Source organism: Sinocyclocheilus rhinocerous, unplaced genomic scaffold (assembly GCF_001515625.1).
Source record: "Sinocyclocheilus rhinocerous isolate Xijiao unplaced genomic scaffold, SAMN03320098_v1.1 scaffold1152, whole genome shotgun sequence".
Lineage (NCBI taxonomy): Eukaryota > Metazoa > Chordata > Actinopteri > Cypriniformes > Cyprinidae > Sinocyclocheilus > Sinocyclocheilus rhinocerous.
In genome coordinates, this window is record NW_015625590.1 from 1059051 (window position 1) to 1084361 (window position 25311).

Consider the following 25311-nt stretch of genomic DNA (forward strand, 5'->3'; position numbering starts at 1 on the left):
CATTTTATTTTTCTTTTATTATGTTTTTAATGGTACTTTTTTAAATTAATTTTGTTATTTATTTATTTATTTTTTAATTAAAATTATTAGTCGTGCAGTATTTTCACTTTGAGTATGCACAAATTATTTGCTGGAAACTTGTCGCATCCTATCTGGTTAAGGATATGGTCATGTCAGCTTTCTAGATATATTTTTTGAACTTTACACTTTAAAAGTTTTAAGATTAAAGTTTGAAAATATCCCAAGAATGAAAGAATAATTCAAAATCTAATTGTCAGCAATGATGCAGTTCTTGGCTTGCCTGCTTCAGCTAATAGCCACTCTCTGACATGTCAGCTGGGGCCTCTTGCTGTCTCCCATTCCTCTGGCCAGATCATTTTTGCACTTTAGCACTGCTCTTATGCGGCCTACTGAGCGTTAGTGAATTCTGAAATCTGCAGCATAGCCTTGAAAGTGCATATGGTTAGATGCACATTACTATACAATTAGATTAGCATCAGCCCCTTGCCATTTCTGCCTGTCGTACAACCACAGATCAGCCCCCTCTTTCATACTCATCAATGAAACGTCCAATGCCCACAGATGAGCTTCTTAAAGAATCTGGCCTGATGAGAGGGTGACTTTGCCTGCCCCTGCTGGATTAATCCCTGTGCCCCTCTACCAGAGATATAGTATTTGTCTGGCCAGTAATTGCCCTCATCAAGGAGGCGGCAGACTGCAAAGTAGGGCATCAGGCAGCCAGTAGAGGAGACCTGTCCCTGGGCTGCAGTCTCATTATATGTGCCCATGCTGATGGCAGTGATTGGACCTGAATCCAGGGGGCCGGGAAGCCTCGGGGGAGGTAGGCTGGTTTGCTGTAGCCATATGAGGTCTCGCTGATGTCTCGGCAGGTTCTGACATTAGCAGGCCAACCAGATCCGGATCTTTCAAATCCCAGATGTCGTGATCTTCAGCAGAGTGACAAAGTTCACAGCTCGTGCGTCGATCACCATTTTGATCTTCCTTTCTTGTCTGGTGTTGAACTTTAGATCCTGAATTAAGATCCTGTTTGCTGAGCACATGGCATTATACATTTCTGTATTTAACTAATGGGCTGGTTTCCTCACTGGACATACGTCAATACGACATTCAGAGTGGTGACTTTGCCCTATGCATTCCCTGTTGTATTCTTAGGCGGTAACTTGGGTTTTCTTAGCTAAAGCCTTACCAGTAATATTTATGCAGCAGTGTCAGGCTGTTCTTTTACTCTATTTGTTCTGTGCACCAGAACTTATATGTATTTTTCTTTGCTGCTCATTACCTCTTTGAAAAATGTCTCTCTTTTGAGTGGTTGTAGGTTTTATTGCCTTGTGTAAAGTGGCGTCTTCTCTGAACTGCCTCCCCTGGCGCAGCTTCTTCCCCTGGGTAGGGGTTGCAGTTTAATTCGTCTTCCTCCAACCCCTCCATCCCCCATTTTCCCGCTCAGAGCGCTGTGCTTTGTGTAGATTAAGCATTATATGTAAACCAGGTAAGACGACTTGTATGCAAAAATTTTAATAACTAGCCTAACTTGTAAGGTATATATAAACTTAGCCTTTGTTACAATATATCCTTTGCTGATTTCACATGATTTTACATCTTTTGTGATGTATATTACCCAGTAGGGCTGGGCGATATGACGATATTATCGTATATCGACGATGTCTTGTAAGTATCGCGATGTCGATGTCAACAGTCAGGTAACAGACGATTATCGACATTATCGGGAAAAAAATGACATGATAAACCTAGTAAGTTGGAAAAAATATTTTACATAGCCCCATAGTCACCATACAGGTTTTTTTGCATGCAAGAATGAAATAATTTAGTAGGAGGGTTGGGAATCGAAAAGCTATTCCAATTTCGGAAATCAGATCAGATGCCTAAGGTCAGGAATCAAATTACTTGTTATAAAATTAAATTTCGATTCTGCGTCTCGATTTCTGAATGCGCATTTATTGTGATTTCAAAAGATTCAACTGCAAGAAGACGAAATAGAACTCACTTCTGCACTCGCACGCTGTTTTCTGTGCTGCACACACACACACAAAGTGCACGCACTAAAGCCACCTCTTATATACGCAAACACTGGACTGAGCTCTCTTTCTCGTGTTCTTACACATTCGAATACACACAGAATTATATCAAAATATCCCATAAATACAATCAGTTATGTCTTAAAGGGATCCCCGGGTATTAAGACATGTATAGCTTAATATAACGTAAATGATGTCTCTTATTTAAATATATAGTAGAAACCCCATGAAAGATGTATGTTATTTAAAAAAATCGACATGGTTTTTGGACTATGGGGGGCGCCATTATTTTATGTGCACAGTACATTCTGCGTCGATGACGTCAAATGGTTGCACTCGGTGAGCTACTGGCGCTTATTTCTATAGTCTTTGGCTTTTTACCGCAACACAACTCAGAATACACAACTCAGAAAATAAAATACTGATACGATATCACATTGTGTGACTTTTGGTTGTAATTTTCAGTCGAAGGGCAACAAGAGAAGCAATGCAAGACTTCACAAGAAGAGGAGAAAAGAATGGGAAGATGCCTGTGGACGAATAAAACTTCCTAAAGACCCGCTTCTTTTTTCACTCCACTTTAGTCCTGATGCCTTTGAGTCTTTTAGTAGACCACAGCTACTGAAAGAGCTTACAAACGGCTGAGAAATGCTATGTCATCCTGTAAACATGCTGACGCTAATCATGATGCGCGGCCGCTAGAGGAGTTTCTCAGCACAGATTTTCCTCGAGATCCGGGGCGTTTAGACTCCATGTGGGGAAAAATCGATGGTACAGCATTTGGTTTAAGCCTATGCTTATCCATCTCCACCTGTAAGCTCTTTCAGTAGCTGTGGTCATCATAACAGTATTTTATTTTCCGAGTTGTCTATTCCGAGTTGGGTTGTGGTAAAATTAGCAGCATGCGAATGCATCAGACCGGAAACGCAAGCTCATGCGAAAAATTTCGCATTTCGCTGCGTTCCAAAGTTCAAGTTTGGTGAACTCTGACCTGCGAATTCGCATCACATGAAGACGTGTGACCAGTAGAAGGTCGATACGTCACGTGACCTCTCTGTACAGAAATTCAAAAATGAAGGAAGCGCTAATTTTAGCCTTAGCGCAGTGTCCTATTTTATATAATACATCTTTAAAAGATTATAAAAATCAAATAAAAAAAGAAGCTGCATGGTTCGCGGTGTCAATGGAAACAGGAACAGATGGTACATTTGAATGCGGACACCTTTTTATCATTTTTTACAGTGCAAGCACATCGGAATCCATGTTGTGATAACTGAGGGGAAACCTTGGCGCGTGATGTCATATCCTGCTCCCGCCCATATTTGCAGCATCGTCCGGAAAAATTTTGCACGTTCAAAGTCTAGTGTGACCGCCCCTTTAGACTTCTCAGCTCGCCCCTCAACATGCATGCGTTTGGAGTTTCGGCAACACTGAATATTATATTGTGGGCGTTGTATTTTGATTAATAAAATAAAAATTATAAAAATTACAATAAAAAAATGAAATTTAAATTACCCTGCTTCTAATTAAATAAAGCAGTTATTTTTATTTCGTTAAAAACGGGCCGAAAGAGACCTCCAAACTAGTAGGCTACCAGAAAGGGGAAAAAAACGTTTTTGCTCAGAATTCGTTTTTAATCCCTGCATGATTTTAGTCATGTATGATAAATATCAAATAGTCTACGTTATAGCTTGACTACAAGTTTAAAAACAACGCTACAATTGTTATGATCAAGGAAATTAAACTTACCATCATGAAATGTGTCACGTGATAATGCCAAAAAGAAAGAAACATCGGAAACAGGCTTTTTAAAAACATTTTTTTATTGGATTCTATTATTTTTCCTCAACAGTTCTCCTCACAAAACGAAATTCATTTCAAACACAAATTTGATAAGAACAGAGTGGAAATTATTAGCAACACCAAAATAACAGCAAAGCTAATGTTTTCTGTTAGTTTAAGCACAAACTAAGAAAAATAAAAACCAAACTTTGTGGCAATAATTAAGACCAAATTGAAGATGGTGTGTGTTTATGGTGGATGTCGGCAATGTTTTCTCGGCCGGGGCGTGGTGGAGGTGGGGCTTAGGTAGACGATATTATCGGATATCGCGATATTTTTAAAGGCGATTATCGATAAGATATTTTTGACATATCGCCCAGCCCTAGTACCCAGCCGTACTGCTGTTTTGTGATGCTATTCAGAAAGCCCTCCTGGCCTATTTTATACAGGCCTGAGATGATGGATGTACTATAGAAATCTGGTCATGCCTTCTGCTTTCAGAAATTGCTCTATAAGATGCACTATTAGTCAGACACAGCTTCACACCTTGTATGTGATGCTCCTTGTGGCCGTTCATATATTCCAGTGTTTTTCCCCTTAATGTGCTTCTCAGATCAATGAAAACATTGCTTGTGTATTTAACCTCTGATCATGAGTGAACCATAGTACATTCTCACACTTTTCAGAGTGGATCGAAAAATAATCATTAAAATACATGTTTGGTTATAAACCTCTATATAAGATGCTTTTTTTAATGCCATGTTATTATTTCATGCCATATTATATTATGTTTTTTTGGGTGTTCAAGGCAGCTACTAGGGTCTTCTGGAAGTTTCTAAGCAGTTACAGGATTGTTCTGTGTGGTTTCAAGCAGTTGCTAAGATGTTTTAGATGGTTGTTAGAGTGCTCTGGGTGGTTGATAGGGTGTTTTGGTTGTTGCTAGGGTGTTCTGATTGGTTGTCATGCTGCTTCTAGAGTGTTCTGGGTGGTTCCTATGCATTGCAAAGCTTGTTCTATGTGGTTGCTAGGTGGTTGCTATGATGTTTAAGGTAATGAGCCCAAGTCTAGTATATTTTAGTCACCTAGATGTAGCTCTGTCCCTTCATTGTTAGCCTATGGGATTTTTAAAACTTTTTTTTATACATCACACTGTGAAAAAAAAAAAGTGTTTTATACAAACATGGGCATGATATAAGGTATCGTTCATGTCCCTAAACAGTGTTCAAATCAGTTTTTTTTTTTTTTAGCGCTCATGCTCCTGGATGTCAGCAGTGTAATTGTTCTGTAACCACACTGAATGTGGTAAACAGTGGCCTTGGCCACGCTCACCTCATCGAAATAATCACAGCTAAATTCACACCTCTCCACCACAAGCGGCTAAACCCCTGCAGCCAGCATTGACCCACGATTCTCACACCTGTAATTCCCAAAGCCACAGACTCCAGAGCAGAGCCACGTCTCGTGTCTCCTTCACCGTCAGCACCCTCATTAGCCGTAGATAAGAGCAGGAGGGCGTAATACGGAGGAGTTCTCTGCCACTTGGGCTTGTGCATTTGGAAGCCTCATTGCCCAAGCTTCCGGCAGTCTTTGATAGCTCTGCAGAACGGCCCTTTTGAAAGTAATACAAGTCAAGGGCTTCTACTAGAGAAGCATGACTCACCTCTCGTTTGCCGGATGAAAAGATGGTCTGCGAGATTGCTCTTTTCTTTTATCCACCTTTTTTCCCTAAGATGCTCATTTTAGCACTCACGTTTCTAATTCATTTCTCTCTTGAATGTCTTTTATAATGGCAACATCAACTAATAGCGCTTTTTGAGTGTGTTTGAAAAGCACACAAAAGGTTCCTGTTCTTTGATCCATTTTCATCAGGGGTTTAAATGATGTTCTGATACATTCAATATCAAATTCATCAGATGTATTTCCATTTCTGTTTTAATGTTAGCAGCCCAACTAATCTCATTTAATGGCCATTATGACTTAAAATCATGATCGACCGTGTCTGATTATTTAATGTCTGTGACTCACAGATTCAGAAAAGAAAACAAACGGTGCACGGTCCAAACTGGAGCATCTCCAGAGGACTGCTGGCAAGAACAAACAGGCATTAGCGATCATAAAATAAAAATTGCGCATTCATAAAATGTAAGAAGACTTCAGGAGGCAGAGAAAAAGGAGAAGTGAGGGGACAGCAGGAGGAAATAGCGTGGGAGAGAGAGAGGGGACGAGTGAGGACGGCATCTCCTCCAGGGCTCCGGGGTGGAACAGATGTGTCCTTGTCCCTCCTCCAGGCCAGTCCTGCCCAGCCGAGCACAGCCACTGACAGAGCAAACAGGCTGGAAAAATGGGTAAAATTGGAAAGCTAAATATTGGCGTTATGTCCTCTGTAATAGAGAGGCCATGAAATTGATTTGATTCTGCCAAGCTGTTCCTGGGGGATAACACTCACCTCTCTACCCCAAGCTCCCCCTCCCTCGCCCCGCCGACCCTCTTCAGGAACAAAGCACTGGAGAGATGTGTGAATTAACCTTCTTAATTTGCAGTTTCTGAGTAGGTAATTTGTTTCCAGAACTTTCTAGATCTCTAGCACACAGGCATCCGCATATAATATTGACATCAGCTGAATGAATGTGGGGTGGAGAGGTACCCGCTCAGAAGAAAAGTAGAGTTCAGCAGCACCACAATTAACGGCGGTATTGACTGGACGCAGCAGGGTGCATGTTTACCATTGTCTGAGAGATGTTTTACACGTGTCAAGAGCCAGTTTTGTTCTGAAGAGGCTGATAAGTGGGACTAAAACTAATATTTACAGGAAGTGAAATGCGGCCTCTCAGATGAGACCAGAAGTCTCTCAGTTTGATGTTGCTGAATTAACTTTCATGCTTAAAAGGATAGTTCTCCTAAAAATGTAAACAATTCTGACATCATTTACTCACCCTCCTGTCATCCCAAACCTGTATGACGCACTTTCTTCTGAGGAACATAGAAAGAAAATATTTTGAATGTCAGTGGGGTCTAAACAACTTCAGGGAGAATAACTTATTTTGGGGCGAACTATCCTTTTAAGGAAGTAATACATTAATCATTATTACATGAAAAGTATTGATCAGAAATAGTTTATTTTATTTAAATAATAATACTGATGGTTTTGCTCTGCACTTGTTTGAGTTGTGATTTTGTATGCTTGTTAGAGGATCGTGTTAGCTTAGCGATATGCTAACATAAGAGTCTCTCCTGCACAGAGCTGTTTGTGTGCTGCATGGAGTTGCTGAAATTAAATCTGTCATTTTATTTTTATTTATTTATTTTAGTAATTAGTAACTTTTCATATAAAGTAATTATTTTATTTTATTTTTGGGCTCTGGATAACAGGTGCATAACTTCATGACTTGTTTGAAATATAAATTTAGTGGGATTATAGTGTGAAAAAGTAAAAATGTACTGTATTGTTTAGTTACACTACATTTACAGTGTATATATATATATATATATACACACACACACATAGGAAATTAATACTTTTATTTACCAAGGATTACTTACTTTTTTAGATATATGTTGTTCTTTTGAACTTTCTATTTATCAAAGAATCCTAAAAATAGTTCAATTGTAAAAATATTTCATAATATTTCATTTTTTTCCCCTCAAATAAATCCAACCTTGCGGAGCATAAGAGACTTATTTTAAGAACATAAAAAACCATTGCAAACCCCCGACTTTTGAACTGTAGTGTATTATTAATAAAGTCCTTTAATTACAAGATGTGCATTAATTGTACCATTGTACAGCACTGTTTATAAGTGGTGTGAAGCTCCACATATTTCACACATAGAACTGTCTTAATCTATTTGCATTGTGGGTGTCCGTTTGTCTCATACATGCAGCATATCCAGGGTTTCTTCATGTTCTTTCAAAATGCTGTGAAAACACATTGTCAAAGGCGACGGTGACGCTCTTAACTGGGAGCTACTGTTTCATTTCAAATAAGAATCGTTATTCGACAGGCGCTAGAAAATGCATTGTTTGCTGAAATATTTAACACTAGCTGCTATATAGGCTATACTTTCATTTATCTGGATGTTAAGCGCTCATTCCCATTGTTCAGTTCTACAGCTAATCTTGTCCTAAAGACTCCTTTTTGATTAGGCATTAGCAGCACATGAAAGGTTATTAAGGCCACTAATATGAGGGTTTGGAGGGCGTCTGTGCTGAAGAATAGGAGGGAACCCGTAAGAGACAGGGCTAATTACCATCCATCCTTCTATGTGAACCCAACCATCTGCCAGTGTCACCCACTTATTGTCTATTGGCTTTCAATCATGAACGGACCACTGCAGCCAAAGATGTGTGTTTTAATTAGAGAGCTGCTCTATAATTATATTTATATTATAATAATGACTTTGACGAAGCGTTTGAGTGGATGTCCTTCATTGTTCACTAAAATGATAATATTTAATTATGATGTTTGAACACTGCAGATTTGAGCAAGCTGAGTGGTTCTCTGTCTCTTTGACTTGCACACGTGGGCACGCCACCACATACACACTCATGCTCTCGCGTTCTAGCTCTGTTTTTCAAACACACACAAATACAGAAGACACATGTTCTTACCGTGTACAGTAGTGCCGTAGTGCTCATTTGCTCTGTTCTAAAATCTAGTGAGCTGCCTACTTAGGCATCATAAGCCTTAAAGGAATAGTTCACCAAAAAGAGAAAATGATGTCATCATTCCAAGGCTGAATGACTGGCTTTCTTCAGCGGAACACAAAAGAAGATAGTTTTAAAGGGGTCCTATTATGCTCTTTTACAAAGTCTTGATTTTGTTTTGGGGGTGTACTAGAACAGGCGGCTCTCATACTAGGTTGTTCGAAAAACACATTATTTTTCACATATTTTACATTATTACAACACATCTCTCCCCAGTCTGGCATGAACGGCTCAAATAGTTCCTGTATCAAATGAAGGCCCCCCCTTCTGAAATACGAAATGTGCTGTGATTGGTCAGCTGGGCCAGTGTGTGTTGTGATTGGCAGCACTCGGCGCCTGGTCGGGAAATGTCATGCCCCTGACCATAGCCACCTGCGAGCTTCAGTGTAAATATTGCGTCAATAACAAATCATTTTGAGCGCGATTTAAACCCGGATGATTGTAACCACTCACATCACAGACTAACTAAAGTTGAAATGTGAAAAAGCATAATAGGACCCCTTTAAAAATGACACTTTTTTTTTTCTTCCATACAGTGAAGTCAGTGGGCCTAGATGTTGTTTTGGACACAGCTCTTTTTTATTGTATGGGCAAAATATATGAAACTTTCTTCAAAATAACATGTTTCGTGTTCTGCAGAAGTACAGATTTCCAACTGTATGAGGGTGAATAAGGGATAGAATTTTTATTTTCTATCTTTTTAAAATGCTGCCTCCTAAGATACCTTGTTTTCCCAAATTCTAAGAAATGCCTTGTTTCAATCAATATTCTTTCAATCTGATTATTTTACCCGGTATTTGTGTCTTGCATCAATGATTCAGTGTTTTCGCCATTAGCTTAGCAACTTGCTAACATCAAACTCTATTGGAATCAATTGTGAATTGCTATTGGTGATGCTGATTGAGTTTCTTCCTATGTAGAGCAGTCCAAATCAGTCACTTATGAGTTTCCATGATGATTAGAATGCAGCCTCAGAAGGCAACTTGCTATTTAGGCAGTGAGGCAGCTCACTATGCTTTGGAACAGAGCTATTGTTTTTAGTGGAAGGTAGTCATGCATAAAACCATTAAGCCAAAGTCTTGTAAACATGAATCTTGGACTCTGCAGTCAGTGTATTCACCTACAGTCAGTTTACTTTATTTCGCACACATGCATTGCGCCCCCTTCCTCGCTGCTGTTCCATACCTGTTCCCTTCCCCTGTGTAACGCACGCTTAAAGTGAATTAAAAGGCACTTGGTAGCGAGCAATTAATCCCTGATGCCTAATCTCATAATAACACCATAACACCGGTGTGGCTGTAGCATCAGTTCGCACTGCCTGGAGACCAAATTATCCTCCTGATTGATTGAGTTTCAAGGCATAAACCGGAGGACGATTCGCCTGCTCGGCTTTACGACTCTCTGTCTCTGTCTCGCTTCCTCGTTCTCCCGCCCAAACATGAGCGGCAGCGCAGAGATAAGTGACTTAAGTGGACTACAAAGTGTCGGGAGTGTGGAGCCATTTCCATATCGCCTTTGTGCTGCCGATGCCGGTCATGGTTGGAGTTAACCCTATAGTGTTGCACTGGATCATCTTTCTGGCTCTTGCTGGATTTCTCTCTGCCTTTATGGAATTCAAGCTGCGGTTTCTGACTCGCCCCCTGGTCTCGTGTCTCTTTTCAGCTCTTGTTATAGCATGAATTTGTGATTTGTGAGGTGTTATGGAAACTGGTGCTGCATAAGTAGAAAATTCTCATTTGCTTGATGAATGAGTGTTTGGTGTGTTGAAATGACAAAATAAAATTAAAATGACAAATTTGAATGAAAATACACAGACAAATGGATAGTGTAGACTAATAAGGCAATAAAAAGTCATACTTTTTTTTTTTTTTGCCTTGAAATAATTTGAATTTTCATCAAACGTTTGGGGTTGGTAAGATTTTTTTATGTTTGTGAAAGAAGTCTTTTATTTTTCACCAAGGCTACATTTATTTGATCAAAAATAAAGTAAAAACAGTGATATTGTAAAATATTGTTAAAATTAAAAAAAGTTTTCTATTTGAATATATTTAAAAATGTAATTTATTCCTATTATGGCAAAGCTGAAATTTCAGCAGCCATTACTCCAGTCTTCAATGTCAAATGATCCTTCAGAAATTATTCTAATATTTAATGCATCTTTAAAAATTTAAAAAAAAAATCTTATATAACCCCAAATTTTTTAACAGTAGTATATAATAAATGTTAAATAAATAATCCTGAGAATTATTTACTTTTTTATTATAGGGTGTATTATATATGAATGGATTAAAGAATACCTTTGCATAAACAGGCATCGAGTAAAGTGTTACATATGCCACTGATGTCAAAAAATATCAAGAGGACATTGATGTAATCTGTCATATTTAGTATACAATCCCTATCAAATTCATATTAACAAATAAAGAGATTTATTTTTATTATTACTATTTTTTTTTTTTTAATCTAAAGGGTTTTTTTTCTCATATTTTTTTCCTATTTAACAAATTAATGTTGGGCCATTGAATAACTGTGTACTGCAGTGCTATATTTACACCATTAAAGCATTCTAGTCCCTTTACATTTCACATGATAGCTGAAATCTAATTAGTTTATCACAGTTACTTGACCACACAAGCTCAGTAGCATATCTGAAAGTCTGATGCTCAGCCGTAGCCCTCCCGCTGTGTGCTTCAAACAGATAAGCTAAGGAGCAGCGTGGTCACCCATGCAGAAATACCCAGAGTGCATTAGGGCCACTGCAGTCTCCTCCGCACTCCGAAGACGCCCACAGTACACAGTACATTACAGCAGCCTGCAGAACCTGCAATGACACTGCAGCAACTTTATGAGTCAGTAATGTTGTGAGGTAGCTTGATCCTGCTTTTTTTCTAATTTATCCTCTCCTCTCATTTTCCCTCTCCTTTTTTACCCTCTCCTCTCCTCCCTTCACTACTCCCCATTTTCCACCCTGTTCCTTATCCTCTTTCCTCTTCTTCTGTCTGCTTGTTTCTATGCCTACTCCTGTTTCCTCTTTTGTACTTCTCCTCTCATACCTTCACTCTTCCACATTTCATTTTTTGCCCTGTTCTCTGTTTTACTTTCCTATATTTTCTCTTTTCTTTTCATCCTTTTGCTAATGCTCATTTTCCACCTTGTTCCCTTGTTTATTCTCACCTCTGCCCTGTTCCCTGTGTTTTTCCTCTCCTTTCCACCTTTTTTCCTCTCTTCTCTTATTACTTCTCTACTCCCTTTTCCCTCTCTTTTCTCTATTTCCTCACTTTCTGCCGTTTCCTATTTTCCTTCTTACCTCTCCTCTTATCTCATGTCTATTCTTGATTTTTTTTTACTCCCCTCTCCTCTCATTCCTTTACTTTTTCCTTTTCCACCCTGTTTCCACGCTTCTGTTATTCTTCTCTTTTCTTATTTCATTTTCCATTCTGTTATCCTTCCATTCCCTCTCCACGTGTCTTCTCCTCCTCTCTCCTCTTACCTCAACCACATCCTGATCCCAAACCCCACCCACCCGCACAGGCTTCCAGGCAACAGCGTACGGTCCAGTAGCGGCAGCGGCAGCAGTGGCAGCAGCACGCGGCTCAGGTAGGGGGGCCCGTGGAAGCTGCGGCTACGCAGCATACCCTCAGAGCACAGGGCCAGGTAAACACTCTGGCCTTAGATCTGTGTGACTGCTGCTCTCTCCATGCTGCTCCTAACTCTAGCCGCCTCTGTCCTCTCTCACACACACATATACACTCACATATACACACATTCTGTAGTTAGAAGGAAAGGACAGGACTCGAGGCTCCTGCCTGCTTCCTCTCCTTTCCTGTTGTAGATGTGATTTATGGCACTGGCAGAACTCGCCCCACTAGCCGATGATCTGAGACCAGCTTTTCCCCTAGTTTTCCTAATTTAGTTAATGCCAGGTTTATTGTCGGTGGAACTGGTAACAGATCAGGGCACAGGGGCTGCCTTCCGCTTGCACAGCCATTTGTACTTTACCTTAGCTGCTGTATTTGTTTCGCTAACCCTCTTCCCCACACAAAGACAAACAAAACACTATTGCACACGGACTTACACGAATTAGCCTTTTCATTTCTCTTGGTTTGTCAGTTCTCACATTTAATCGTCGGCGCTCACGGTCGTTATTGCCTTTCTCTGTCATTTGGACAAACTTTGTTCGCCTTTGACTAGAAAACACAGAGTGTGCACAATAAACAGAGTGTGCACATTAAAAGTTCCCAGTCGCTCCCTCGTTCCGCCGTGGTTATTGATCCGGAGGTTGGATAGCTTAATCTATCAATCTGACTTTGTCTGTAAGACACAAGGATACTTAAATAAATAAACAGCAGGGAGGAACAGCCCTCGGCCTTCTCGCTGACGTCTGGCCTTTAGCACTATGTGAAATGATGGTCTTGGCTAATTGGCCATCAGAAAGTAATGCCATAGCGGGTGCAGAGCTTATTTACACACATCCATAATGGTACATTTTCTAGGCACGTAAAAATGCAAACATACACCTTTTCACACGCATGCATTTACTGCATATTTTGACTCGAGTTCGCTCCATTGACACCTGCTCTCCAGCAGACAGCTATCCACCCCGGTGTAATTGGCAGACAGGCGTAAATGTGGCTCGGCGCACGGTTTGAAGAAACGCAGTCGACAGAGCGTGAGCCAATCAGTCATGCCTCTCCACCCAATCAGACGTGTCTGATTCTGATTAGCACCCGGCTAAAGAAACCAACTTAGCCTGAAAAAAAAACAGCTCTCTGCATCTCAGTGCTGTTTAATGTGTGTGAATTACACCAGGCTTGTTTGGAGCGGGCTCTGAGTTTAAAACGAGAGCTACATGAGAAATGACTCTCAGGTGATGGCGTCTCCAGACTTTTAAACAGCTCATGGTCATAGTTGTCAGCTTGTAGAAGTCATACTCGAGGCTGGCATTGTGAACTTCAGATCTTGAGCTTGATTTTCATTTGAACATTGAAATATTTTGTGTTTTGGAGAGGAATGTGATTAGGTAAGGTCTTGGCCCACTGGACCAAGTTTATTAGGCCAGTGTAGTTATTTTAGCACCCTCCCATCCCCCATGGTTAGCATCTTAAGCTGATGGCAGTTGCAGTCTTTTGTGACTGATGGAGTCGCTCCATGGTTGCGTTGTGACAGAAGTGAGAAAGCCACTGAGACAGAGCACTGACATTTAAGGATGACCTTTTCCGAGAACCTCATCATCTATTACCCAACTGATCTCCATTGCACAGCACAGTTTATACACCCCTGCTGTGCATACATTTGCTGCTAGGCAGAGGATGAGATGTGTTTGGGTGCCTACTGTCAGTCAGTTAACTCCTGCGCAAACCTACCGGCAAGGGTACTGTGAAAGTCAGAGGCTCCGCTCTGACAGACGAGCTGTCGCACTCCATTCTGCGGGGTACTCTGGTGAAATGGTGACGCCACAGACGGCGCTTGCAGATCATCTTAATCACTGCACAATCTCCGTCAATCACCCGAGGGCTGTTGCACTTCCTCCACCTGCTTGATGCAATGATAAGCATTTGAAACAGAGGTTCTCAACCTAGGGGTCACAACTCTGTGTGGGTCACCAAAGATGCAGATAGGGTAAAAAAATATGAATATAATATAATATAATATAGGGATGCGCCGATTTATCGGGCAATAATCCGTATCGGCCGGTAAAAACAATTACCTGCCCTAATGGCCATCGGCCGATTGTTGAAAAACAGCCGGTGATCAGGGCCGATCATTTCCTCTTAATCAAAAGGTGGCGGAAAAGCGTGTCAGACTGCAACTTGCATGAAGAAAATGTTTCTTGTGTTGAATTTAGGGCTGTCCAGGTTAAAGCAATAATAAGGGTTCTATTTGACCCTATGAAACGCCCGTATTTCAAGCCAGGGTTTCCAGATCCGCGGTTTTCCCTTCACAAAACATTTTTTTGTAATGCGCCTCCAATACAGTTATCACAAAGTGCTTTGTGCTTTGTTACTTCTGAAAAGAAACAAAATCTCAGCTTTTAAATCATGTATATTTTATAACAAAATTCAAACAATAAATTTCATTTTGACGCTCTTGTTTATTAATGTTGCATGTCAGATCGCTGTAGCAGCTTCAGTTCAAGCGACAGTGTGGAGCACGCGTCTCTTCCACTTTAATACAAGTTATAGCTCGAAATAAACATAAATGAACATCAGAAGGTATGTTGAAAGATACAGTATAACTTACCAAAACATATCATGTCTTATATAATCGCATATATAATATATATATTATATATATAATTATATAATAACCGAAAGTCGTAAAATAAAACAGCTTGCGAACAATATTGCATTTATCTCAGGAAAGTTATCCACTGTTCACTATAAAAAAAACACTAGCAAGAGCTTATTTACTGTTAATTATATATGTATGTTTTAATAAATCTGTCATGAAGACAAATTTTTATGATAATTACCTTATGTGCAATTGAGTTGTATACAAAGTTTTTATTTGAGTGTGATTATTATATCTGATTATTATTATATCAGCATTGAATATAATAGTGTTGTTGTTTATTTTAACTCAAATGTACCAAATGAAAGCGTTCCTTGTATAGTTCACATCATTAGTTGGGAGAGATTTTTTTTCCCTTAAGAAAACTAAACTATCGGTATCGGCAGATATCATTCTGAATAATCGGCTATCGGTATCGGCTAAGAAAATTTCATATTGGTGCATCTCTAATCTAATCTAATCTAATATATATTTTTGTAATTTTTTTTCCTTTTATAAGAAGTCTCTTAAAAATACTATAAAAACTCTAATATTGTGAAATATTATTACAAGTTAAAAGAATGCTTTTCTATTTGAATATGTTTTAAAATTTAATTAATTCCTGTGATGCAAAGCTGAATTTTCAGCATCATTACTCCTGCCTTAAGTGTCTCATGATTCTTCAAAAATCATTCTAAAATGTTGATTTGCTGCTTAAGAAACATTTCTTATTATTATCAATGTTGCAAACAGTTGAGATGTTTCATATTTTTGTGAAAACCTTGATACATTTTAAGGATTATTTCATGAATAAAAAGTTCAAAAACAACATTTATTTGAAACAGTGTGTAACTTAAGTCTGTTATGTTGGTGGATTGGGGTCTCATGAAAAAAAATGGGTTGCAACCCAAAGATGATTGAGAACCCCTGATTTAAAGCCTGATACTCCACAGATTTGAGTCATCCTTTTATGATTATTTATTGGCAGTAAGGTAATAAAATGAATGAGACATACTTTAGCTAGGCCAAATGGTGTGTGTAATTTGAATGTCTTCGTTGGTTACCGACTGGGCCTCTTTGTGTCAGTTTGGTCCATGAAACAGATCTTCACTTGGTAGCAATTGATCATTATGCTTCGGTTAACAGACTGATCAGCAAATATTTTTTTATGGTCTGGGAACATGTTCATTACGAGCTTTTCATTACTAATTTTCAGATTGGTTTAGCATTTTAAACTGATTATGATTGTTAAATGTGCGTAAATGCACTTCAAGATATTACAGCATGTTTGCTAAAGCCAGTACATACTGCAGAAGCTCATGAAATGGCATGTATCTGCACCCCAGATTTCATCTAGAACTTGAAAGTGGCATGCTAACTTTTAATTTGTATATCAACGATCATAAAAACACCCACAAACCAACCCTGTTGATGTGTTGGTGTGTAGGACGCTGGGCCGATGGTCATGTTTCTGTTGTTTCTCTCTTGTTTGGTTTGGTCCTGCTGAAAGCCAGTGTGTGTAAGTCAGAGACAGCACCAGTTGACTTCCTCTCTCCACACTGTCCTCTGGTCACACTCCAGCGGAAGGTTTGTCCCTGCTCCTGTACTTCCCCCTTCCCTTCTTCTTTCTCTCTCAATCGTATCCTGTGTCCTCTTATTTATGTATTCTCTATCTTGGGTTTCAGTATTATTTTTTATACCATTTTCCTTTTTCTGATCTGTTTATCATATAGTGCAAACTGGAGGGGATAGTTCATAAAAGATTCTATCATTTACTCACCTCATGCTATTTAAAATCTTTGTGACTTTCCTCTTTCAGATGAGTACAAAAAGGAGAAATTCACTTTTTGTTCATGCAGTTACAATGTATGGGGACTGAAGCTTCCAAAAGTAAACGTATCATAAAAGTGATGCATACTTAAAAAAAAAAAAAAAACAGACTATGCATTATGTTAGTATTTTGTATGTACTGTTATAGTTTTTATATATATTTTGATTTAGGTTTAATTTTTACAGTTTCAGTTTTCATTTTAATTTTAGCGTAATATTTAGTTCTGTGCTTTTAATTTTTTTTCATGCTTTTTAAATATTACTATTTAGGTTTAATATATTGATTTCAGTTTTGTTTCAGTTTATTTGTTGCTTTGACTCATTTCAGTTTCCAAGGCATTTCTAATTTATCTAATATTTACATTTTATTTCAGCTTTGTTTGTTAACAAAAATGTTTTTAATAGTTTTAGTTTTAATGATAATAACACTTGGTTTTGTAAACAAATCATGTATTTGAATTGGATATTTCTATTGAATAGGTTAATCCAGTTCACAAAATGATTATTTCACAGTCCACTCAAACCAAATTTGTGATCCTTTTATGGTGCTTTTCCATCCTTTTTTAAAGCGTAAATGCTCCAGTCCCCATTCACAGTCTTGGAACAACATGAGGGTGAGTAAATGATGAAGAAGTGTAGTTTTGAATTAACTAATCCCTTAACACTTGTCAATACTTTATTCTTTATTCCACCCACCTTAAGTATATTTGTTGTTCTCGCCTTTTTTATTCCATTCTTTTTTCCTCAATCTTTTCTCTCTGCTTCTTTTTTCTTGAACCTGTATGTGTCTGTTAGTTGACTGCATGCCTCTCTAGTGGTTCTGGTAGAAACTGTAGATGTAGATTTGAGTAGGTGGTCATGTCTATTAACTTGTATTTGGAAAGAATGCATTATGTCTATCGTCTTTTGCATTTTACATTTTTTACATGTTTTGGATCAAAAATATTTTTCTCAAGTGTTTACCAATTCAGCTTGAAGAGAAGAAGGAGGTGTGTAAAAGTATATCTGACTTATGGAGATCTCCTGCAGCATGTGTCAGAATGAACCGAGTGTTTTTAGAATGACATTCTGGCAGTGCCGCCCCACTTCCTCTTAGCTCTTTGGCAAACAGTGAGAGATGACTCACAGGAGATGCAGAAGTTATCTGACACTGCACATCTCGCAAAAGCACATCCTAGAACTGAAGACCTGACACCCTCAGCACCTCGGCTCACCTGGGCCGGGGACAAAGGGCCACCGGTGTCCCTGGGGCGAGACTTGTCCCTCCAGCTTCTTTCAGGCTCTGCCATCCCTTCCCTCCCTCCATCTGTTCTTCTTTCCTTCTACAGCGAGGTTAAAGTACAGCACGTGTGCGCTCGCGTGCGAGTTAGAGAAGCGGGCGGCACAGAAAACCTGTGTCACTCTCCATTAGCTGTTGTATCCTGACAGACAGGCTCCGGACTGCAGCTGTGTCTGCCTCGTTCGCTATGGTGTCCGCAGGTGCAATCTAGGCCAGACCGTCTCTACGGTGCCAGCCGCCCATGCTGCAAATATGAAACACACTTCATACTTGTCTGTCATGCTCCTGATGAAGATAGATGTATGTTTTCACCATCTTGCGGCTAGCTGTCCGTTTCTCCACTCCACCTATGCGCAGTGGTGTGAGCGCTAGTCACAAAACACGTTTTTCATTTGTCGTTTGCATAATTTTTTTGAATTTGCAAGCTTAAATGTTAAAACATTATCTGTAGACAATTTATGCCGCCTTCAGCTAGAAGAGACATTTTGTAATGATAATTACTCTAATATACGACTAGAAAAGACCATCTTTGAATGGAGAGTGATGCTTTGTGGAGGCAGCAAAGAGCGATTGTAATTCTTTAAAGATGACATAGGTGGAAATGAGGTAGCTAATTGTGGACGTTCGCTAATTTGAAGGCACTTTTGACAAGTTTATTGGCACCTTAGTAAAGGATGTGTTAGAAAGGAAGAGTGCTACCGGCATTATTCAAGTGGAGAGAGATTGAGAGACCGAGAGATAAAACATAATGTCTCTTGAGTATGGAATTGCAGGGTCAGTGCTTTTTATAGAACGACAGTCTGTTTTTGTTCGAGTGTACGGATTCCCTTCTGCGACTGACATTTCTGCCTGGAGTAGATGATTGTGTGAAATGCTATTTCCAAGGCAGGTCGCAGTCCTTGAGCTTTTTTTAAAAAAGTGTTTGAAAGTCACATTGCGAAATGTCAGCTTTTCCATCGTCCCCCCATGAAAAGACTCTGTAAATGGCAGTATTTCGCTAACATCAGCAGGCTAATTGTGGTAATAGACTGCTGACAGGTCAGGTGTGAGCCGTTCTGACTGCACTGAGCCTGATCCAAGCAGAGAAAGAGTTTTTTTTTCTACCTTCTTCAGTAGCGACCAACAGTACATGAGGTTAAATTGCAATGCAAACACATTTTAGTTTTACTGAGACTTTTCTGCTGGATGAACAGAATTTTGTGTCGGTGTCTGACACAGAACTCATCTCAATTTAATAATTTGTTTTTATCAAAAGACCTTAGTAATTGGTCTGATTGATTTGACTACTTGAATTCCTCCTAAGATCTAAATGAAGCAGAAAGTGAGGAGTTAGCAGACAAAAACATCATAACTGTTTGTTTTTTGTTGTTGTTTTGTTTTATTAATGAATTAGTTTATTTATTTTAGTTGATGATTTTGCTTTTAGTTTAGCATTTTTTTTTTTTTTGGTTTTGTTTGTTTTTTATTTTTTTTATTTTCATTTTGCTTTTTGTTTTGTAGGTTTTTTGTTTTGTTTTTTCTTTGTTTTATTTTGCATTTTGTTGCTTTTGTTGTGTTTTGTGATTTGTATTTTTCTCTGTTTTTATTTAATTTGTTTAATGTTAATTGTTAAATGTTAATTAATGTTTTTTGTTTAGATTTTTGTTTTCTTTTTTTCTTTTTATTTTGTTTTGCTTTTTTATTTTTTATTGTGTTGTTGTACTGCAGTGTGATGCTGATGTGACTGTATATGACAATGTCAGATGTTGACAGATAAAATCTGTCACAGTCACTGATCTATAATAGAGAACTGGTTTGCTCATGACGTCATGAAAATGAAGCCGCCGCGTCGCCATATTGGTAATCCCTAGTGTGCGTAAACGTTCTATTGAATTAATAGGAAAGCGTACTAATTTAATGAGAAAACATCACCTAACAAGTCAGCGTTTTTAAATCTGAAGTATCCCTGTACATTCTTACAATGCAAACACTCTAGGCATGTAAACGGTTATTTTTTTAATGTCGGGAATTTCCCCTGCTTATTAAAAAGTTACTTCATTACAGTAGCGAACATCAGATGAACATGATAAACATCAGACGGACACGCCCTCAACATATATATAACAAATGACAAAGTGCATATTCTGAAATCTGAAGAAAGATTTGTATACACATATACCTTCATTCGCCTTGTAGTCATTATGTAATTTTGTTATAGTGTTTTTATTCGTACAGTAGGCTAACTGCAAATGTTTCAACAATGATTTCGTTAACACCATTCATTTTGAAGCAGGTGATGATTTAAACGGCGGTTAAATTAATTATTAATTTAGCATATTGGTGGCTTCACTGACTGTCGGCAGTTTAGAATGCAATGAGTGATCCAGTCATTATATTTAGATCAGTTGTCACAGTGTTTTTCTGTGAATAGCATTGCAAACATATATGTATCTTCTGCCAATCTAGAGCTTTAGCACTTTATTTTCCCTACAGCCTTACAGATCAATACAAGCAGGCCTATGGATTATTTGCCCAGAAAACATGTTAGCCAAGTAGATGTTCGTGTGTGAGGAAAGATGACTGCCTGAGGCACTGTAGTACCATCCTGAGGGCTAGCATTCACAGTTACTGTCCATTTTGACAAATAAGGAGTAATTCAGGACAGGTAATCTCAGTTTGATACGAGATGTGTTTAACCAGAAACTAGTCACTTTATATTTTATTGCTGCAAAGGTTTTATTCTTTACTTATGACTCCCTCATTTTTAGTGTTAAACTTACTGTATAATTCATTTAAAAATAGCTTTGAGTTTATTGAACTCATTATATTGACCAATCTTGCCCATGTCTTGATATTGCACTGGCTGTCAACTGATGCAGTCCTGACTTTAATGCGACTAGAAAAAAAGTCTATCCACCACTGTGTTGATGCATGTATGACAAATTGCCACTCTCTGTTCATTAAACAGCTGATAAAAGGGCCTCTTATTTACGTATTCATGTATTTAGCAATCTGTTTCTTGATGCTGCTCTGACAGATATTATGTATAATAACACAAAGCTGCAGCGGTGGGGTGGGGAGTAAAAAGCAACTAGTGCTTTCATCTCAGCAACAGCTCTGAAGCACCCAGATGGGCTTCGTAATGGTGCAGTTGACAACCTTCCAGAGTGCATCCATTCTGAGCTCGCTCCCACGTCGGCCCCCGTCCCTCCCCTTGCTTGGGGGTCTGGGCTCAGTGCAGATGTTGCCCAGACAAAGGCACATCTGGATGACCTACTCCCAGCTGTTCAGACACGACCTCGGAGTGTGTTCACGGGCCTCCGTGAAGCTCACAGGGGCAGAATGATGAATAGACGAGGTGCTGTCGTACGCCCACCACGAGCGAAAGCTTCACGTTTCTATACCGCTATTCATCAAGTCGGGGGAAGTGAGTTTACGCATCTATCACCTGTCAACGATGTACGCGCTCCCCCCAAACCTGCCATTATAGAGTAATTAGATTTCTCTTTGAGCGAAGGGGAGAGGCCCATGGTACACAACACAGTACTGTATTTGTTTTTGTGGAAGGAGAAGAGAAGATATTAAGCTTTTTGTGTAGTTTGACTGTGGGGTTGCAGTTAAAGAAAGTGTTCGCGGTGCCTATTAATGGAAGGACACACATAGTCGCACGCAAAACTCACACCCTGCGTCCTCGCTTCATCCCTGAGTTATTCACGGAGGCATAAAACATTCAGAGTGCTATTCTCTGTCTGATTGGCAGCGTACAATACTGTGGAGCATCACGGAGGAGCCATTATTGTGGCAACTTTTGATGTTTAAAAACGGCAGTGTTTAATTTAGCTCCACTTTTTTTCCCCCTCACTTCCACTTGGTCAAAGTGAATCATTTGCATGTGCTTAGAGAGAGAATTAGCCGGCAAAGGTAATCAAGCAGCCCTATTCCGCCAGATGGCTTTCTCTATAGACAGTAAATGGGCACTTTTTAACTGCATTTTATTCCGTGTTTCTGCTTCAGATAGCACTGTCATTGGACGTGATCTACCTGGATAATAAACGTAATTTCTGCAGGCCGTTATTAGATAAGACCTTTCCTGCCACTGCATTAAAACGAACAGCTTTTCAGGTCTAATTTTCTATGTCAATGCAAACAAAGAAACCAGGTGTGTTTGTTGTACGTGCAGTAATGCCGTATTTTGTGTCTCACCGTTCCCACTCCATGGAAATTAGGCGGAATATTTATGCAGATTGCGGCAGGACCCAGCCATTGTCGCACGCGGCAGGGCCGGGGAGCGTTAGACAAAAAGAATGTCTCTGTGCCCCCCCCTTTCTTGGTGGGGACGAGGCGGGCTGTGCAACACGCGCCTGTAAAAGGTCTTCATTTGTTTGTTGTTAAAGATCTAATTAGGAGGATGAGGGGAAACAGGACGGGATGGCAGCTTGTCTAATTAAGAGGAGCGTCCAGGGTTCCCTTTGAACCTCAAGGACGCCCATCTATTAGAGGCCCATCAAAAATGGATTCAGCCTAAGTGCATTTTTGGTTGCTTTCCTTAAATGATTAAAGATGTGCGCACTGGAGTGGGCTTTCCCCTCCTCTCCGGGAAGCCGAAACACTTGAAGATTCTGAGCATACCTCAGGCATTTCCTTCGTTTTTGCACAGTTGGCGGGAGAGAGCTTGAACGTCGGGATGCATCTGTGATTTATTCGCGTTTGGGAGTGTAGGTACTGGCAGGATGGGGATTTTCATGCTCGTTTCTGTTTACTGTTCGTAAGCATCTTTTCAGTGCTTGTGCCTATGAATTTCTCCGGTCTGTTTTGGCAGTCCCTGAAACAGTATGCAAATATAGGAATTTGCAACACATTTTATTTAGCTTTTTCTTGGAAAGACGCCCGAGAAAGGTACACCACATTGCCAAAAATATGTGGACAGCAAACACCACATCTGTATGTGCTTGTTTAATTCCAAAACCATTGGCATTAATGGGGAGTCAGTCCTTCCTGACAGCTTCTACTCCTCTGGTTGCAGGGATTTGACTTTTCTCAAAGGTCTTCAATAGGGGTTCAAGTTTGGGGTTTGTGTAAGCCAGTCAATTTCCTCCACACCTTATCCTTAAAACCATATCCTTATGTATTTTGCTTTGGTGCACCTCATTCTACTTTATATGTTTGTGTAAGGAGATTTCAGTTTAATATTTATTTGTCATATTCATTAATTTAGTCAGTTTTACTCATTTTGATCCATGAAAACAACATTTTATTTGACCAGTGCCTAATTAAACCAAATATTCAAAAAAATTTTGGATTAAAAAACAAGTCCTTGTTGTGAAGACGTAAGGAACTATAAATTAGGTTTAGTGAGTTGTTGCGGAAAGAGTATAATCACAGTATGACTTAGACATTCTTCGTTAATGATGACGAAATATAAAAAAAAAAAAATTGGTTTACGAACATTTTTGTTTGAGAATTACACTGGTGTCCACCTACTTTAGGCCATGTAGTGTATAAGCAATACCAACAAATCTCTGGGTCTTAACAAATGTGTTTGGTGACCAAAAATGCAGCCATTGTTGTTTTTCCATTAGAGTAGACTCAAGGTTTGGGCTGAGGTGAGCAGTCAGCAGACTAGAGGTGGATAATTAATGAGTGATTGGAGAAGGTCAGAGCAGTGCAGCTTACAGCCTGTGAGAGAATCAGCATTCCTTTCTCTTTTCTTTTATTTATATTTCTTTATCACTCCCTCAACTCTTCTTAAATGTAGGCTGGCATAGACCTCATTTGTTCTGCTGTGTATATCTGAGATCTGAAACTAATTAAAGCAGAGGAAAAGGAAGAAGAATCGTATGTACTACCTCACCAAGGCTGCTCTAATGAGACACTCTCTGGGCTGATAGGTTGGCTGATATAAAGGTCTAGCAGAGGGGCTATATTGACTATTTATAAACAGTTAGCGCAGGTACACTGGAGTTCTGTGAGCTCCTTCCATCCCTCTCTTTAACACCTTCCCTCAAGTTCACAGTTCCACGTCTGTAACAACAGCAGGCAGTGCAGGACAGGGTCAGCTTAATTACACCCCATCAGCTATGGATAATTTTCAGGTCTTCTTCTCAGCTACAAGGTTACATCCCGTGCTTAATTTGAGCCGGATCCTGTTCGGGAAATTGTCAGATTTTGGAATTTTGCATTCCGGTAATTGTTTTTAAGGATCCAGCATTAGATTGTGACAGATTTATGTATTTGGAGGTTATGTATTGGTCCTCAACATATTTTTGACCGTGACCAGTCAGCTTTCTTAACTTGCTCGCTCTCATTAATTGGTACTGCTTTGCCAGAAATAATACCAAATAAAGTGAAATATTATAATGTATAAACATTATAAACACTATAAACATAGATATACGTTAGTATAGCTCACTCCAAAACAAATCATATAAATGTAACGGTATTCAGAACATAACAAGAATGAAATAAAAATATATAAACCTAAAGAAACCAAAACAAAGCAAAACTGAAAGTACCAGGCGTTTATTGGGCTCACGTACCTCTCATTCGGCACAAATCCTAATGTTTCCATATTCGCAATGTATTTGAATGAAACTATTATTTATAATGTAGAGGCTTTGTAGCCTACTTCACGCGCGTTCGTATATCGACAGAAATATCCTCTTCACATGAGCAAAAATGTGCTTGGCATAGTGGGTATAACTGGTCACAAAGTGGACCAGTTATACCACGGACTATTTAAATTGACCAGTGTAACCTTTTATATTTTTGGTTGACTGTATTTTGATAATGAACAGACTGCGATGTGATGTCTGTGTGTGTGTGTGTGTGTGTGTGTGTGAGTGAGAGAGAGAGAGAGAGCGCGCGCGAGGCGCCGGCGCAATCGAACAGCTGAAACATAAAATATATCATTTTTGGTCATACAGATAAGAATAAGACATAATTCAAAAGCACAAAGTGTTTACTTTTACTTTTGCTCACTCAAAATAACAACAGAATATTTGTGATTTTGTCAAATAAAGCAAGGATGCACGTTTAATTAAAACTGTTACTTAAGTCAGATATTTTCCGCCTATTTATACCTATACTATGATTGAATTTTATTTTTATGAAAACAAATTTTGTTATTTTTAATGTATCTTAGATATACATTTTCCTAAAATCATCCTGGCAACCCATTTTTGACCCAGGGTTTGAAGCTTGCCCTAGTTAGATTAATGCAGAAACTTGTGAACGATGTTCTCTTATAATTGTGGCATCACCGTTTAGTGACATCATTGAATGTTCTGGGAAAACTTAAGTTGTATTTTCAGTGTCAGTCACAGCACCTTTTAATTGCTGTTTTGGATCCAGAAATTATTCATTTACAAATTAAGCACTGGTTACATCTTCTCATATTTGTCTGCTTTTCACTCA

At 39.1% G+C, this 25311-nt stretch overlaps 1 protein-coding gene across 7 annotated transcripts in view; it reads left to right on the plus strand.

Annotated features, from left to right (window-relative positions):
* The window catches only part of LOC107756385 (RNA-binding protein Musashi homolog 2-like), a 191755-nt gene that overhangs the window by 149153 nt on the left and 17291 nt on the right, over positions 1-25311 (plus strand). For 6 of the 7 annotated variants that reach the window (XM_016573478.1, XM_016573460.1, XM_016573486.1 and 3 more), the window contains exon 6: positions 12072-12194. The exons of the other annotated variant lie outside the window; for it this stretch is intronic. In XM_016573478.1, coding sequence (XP_016428964.1) covers positions 12072-12194 — 123 coding nt within the window. The remainder of the gene's footprint in view (positions 1-12071; positions 12195-25311) is intronic. 7 annotated transcript variants of the gene reach the window in all.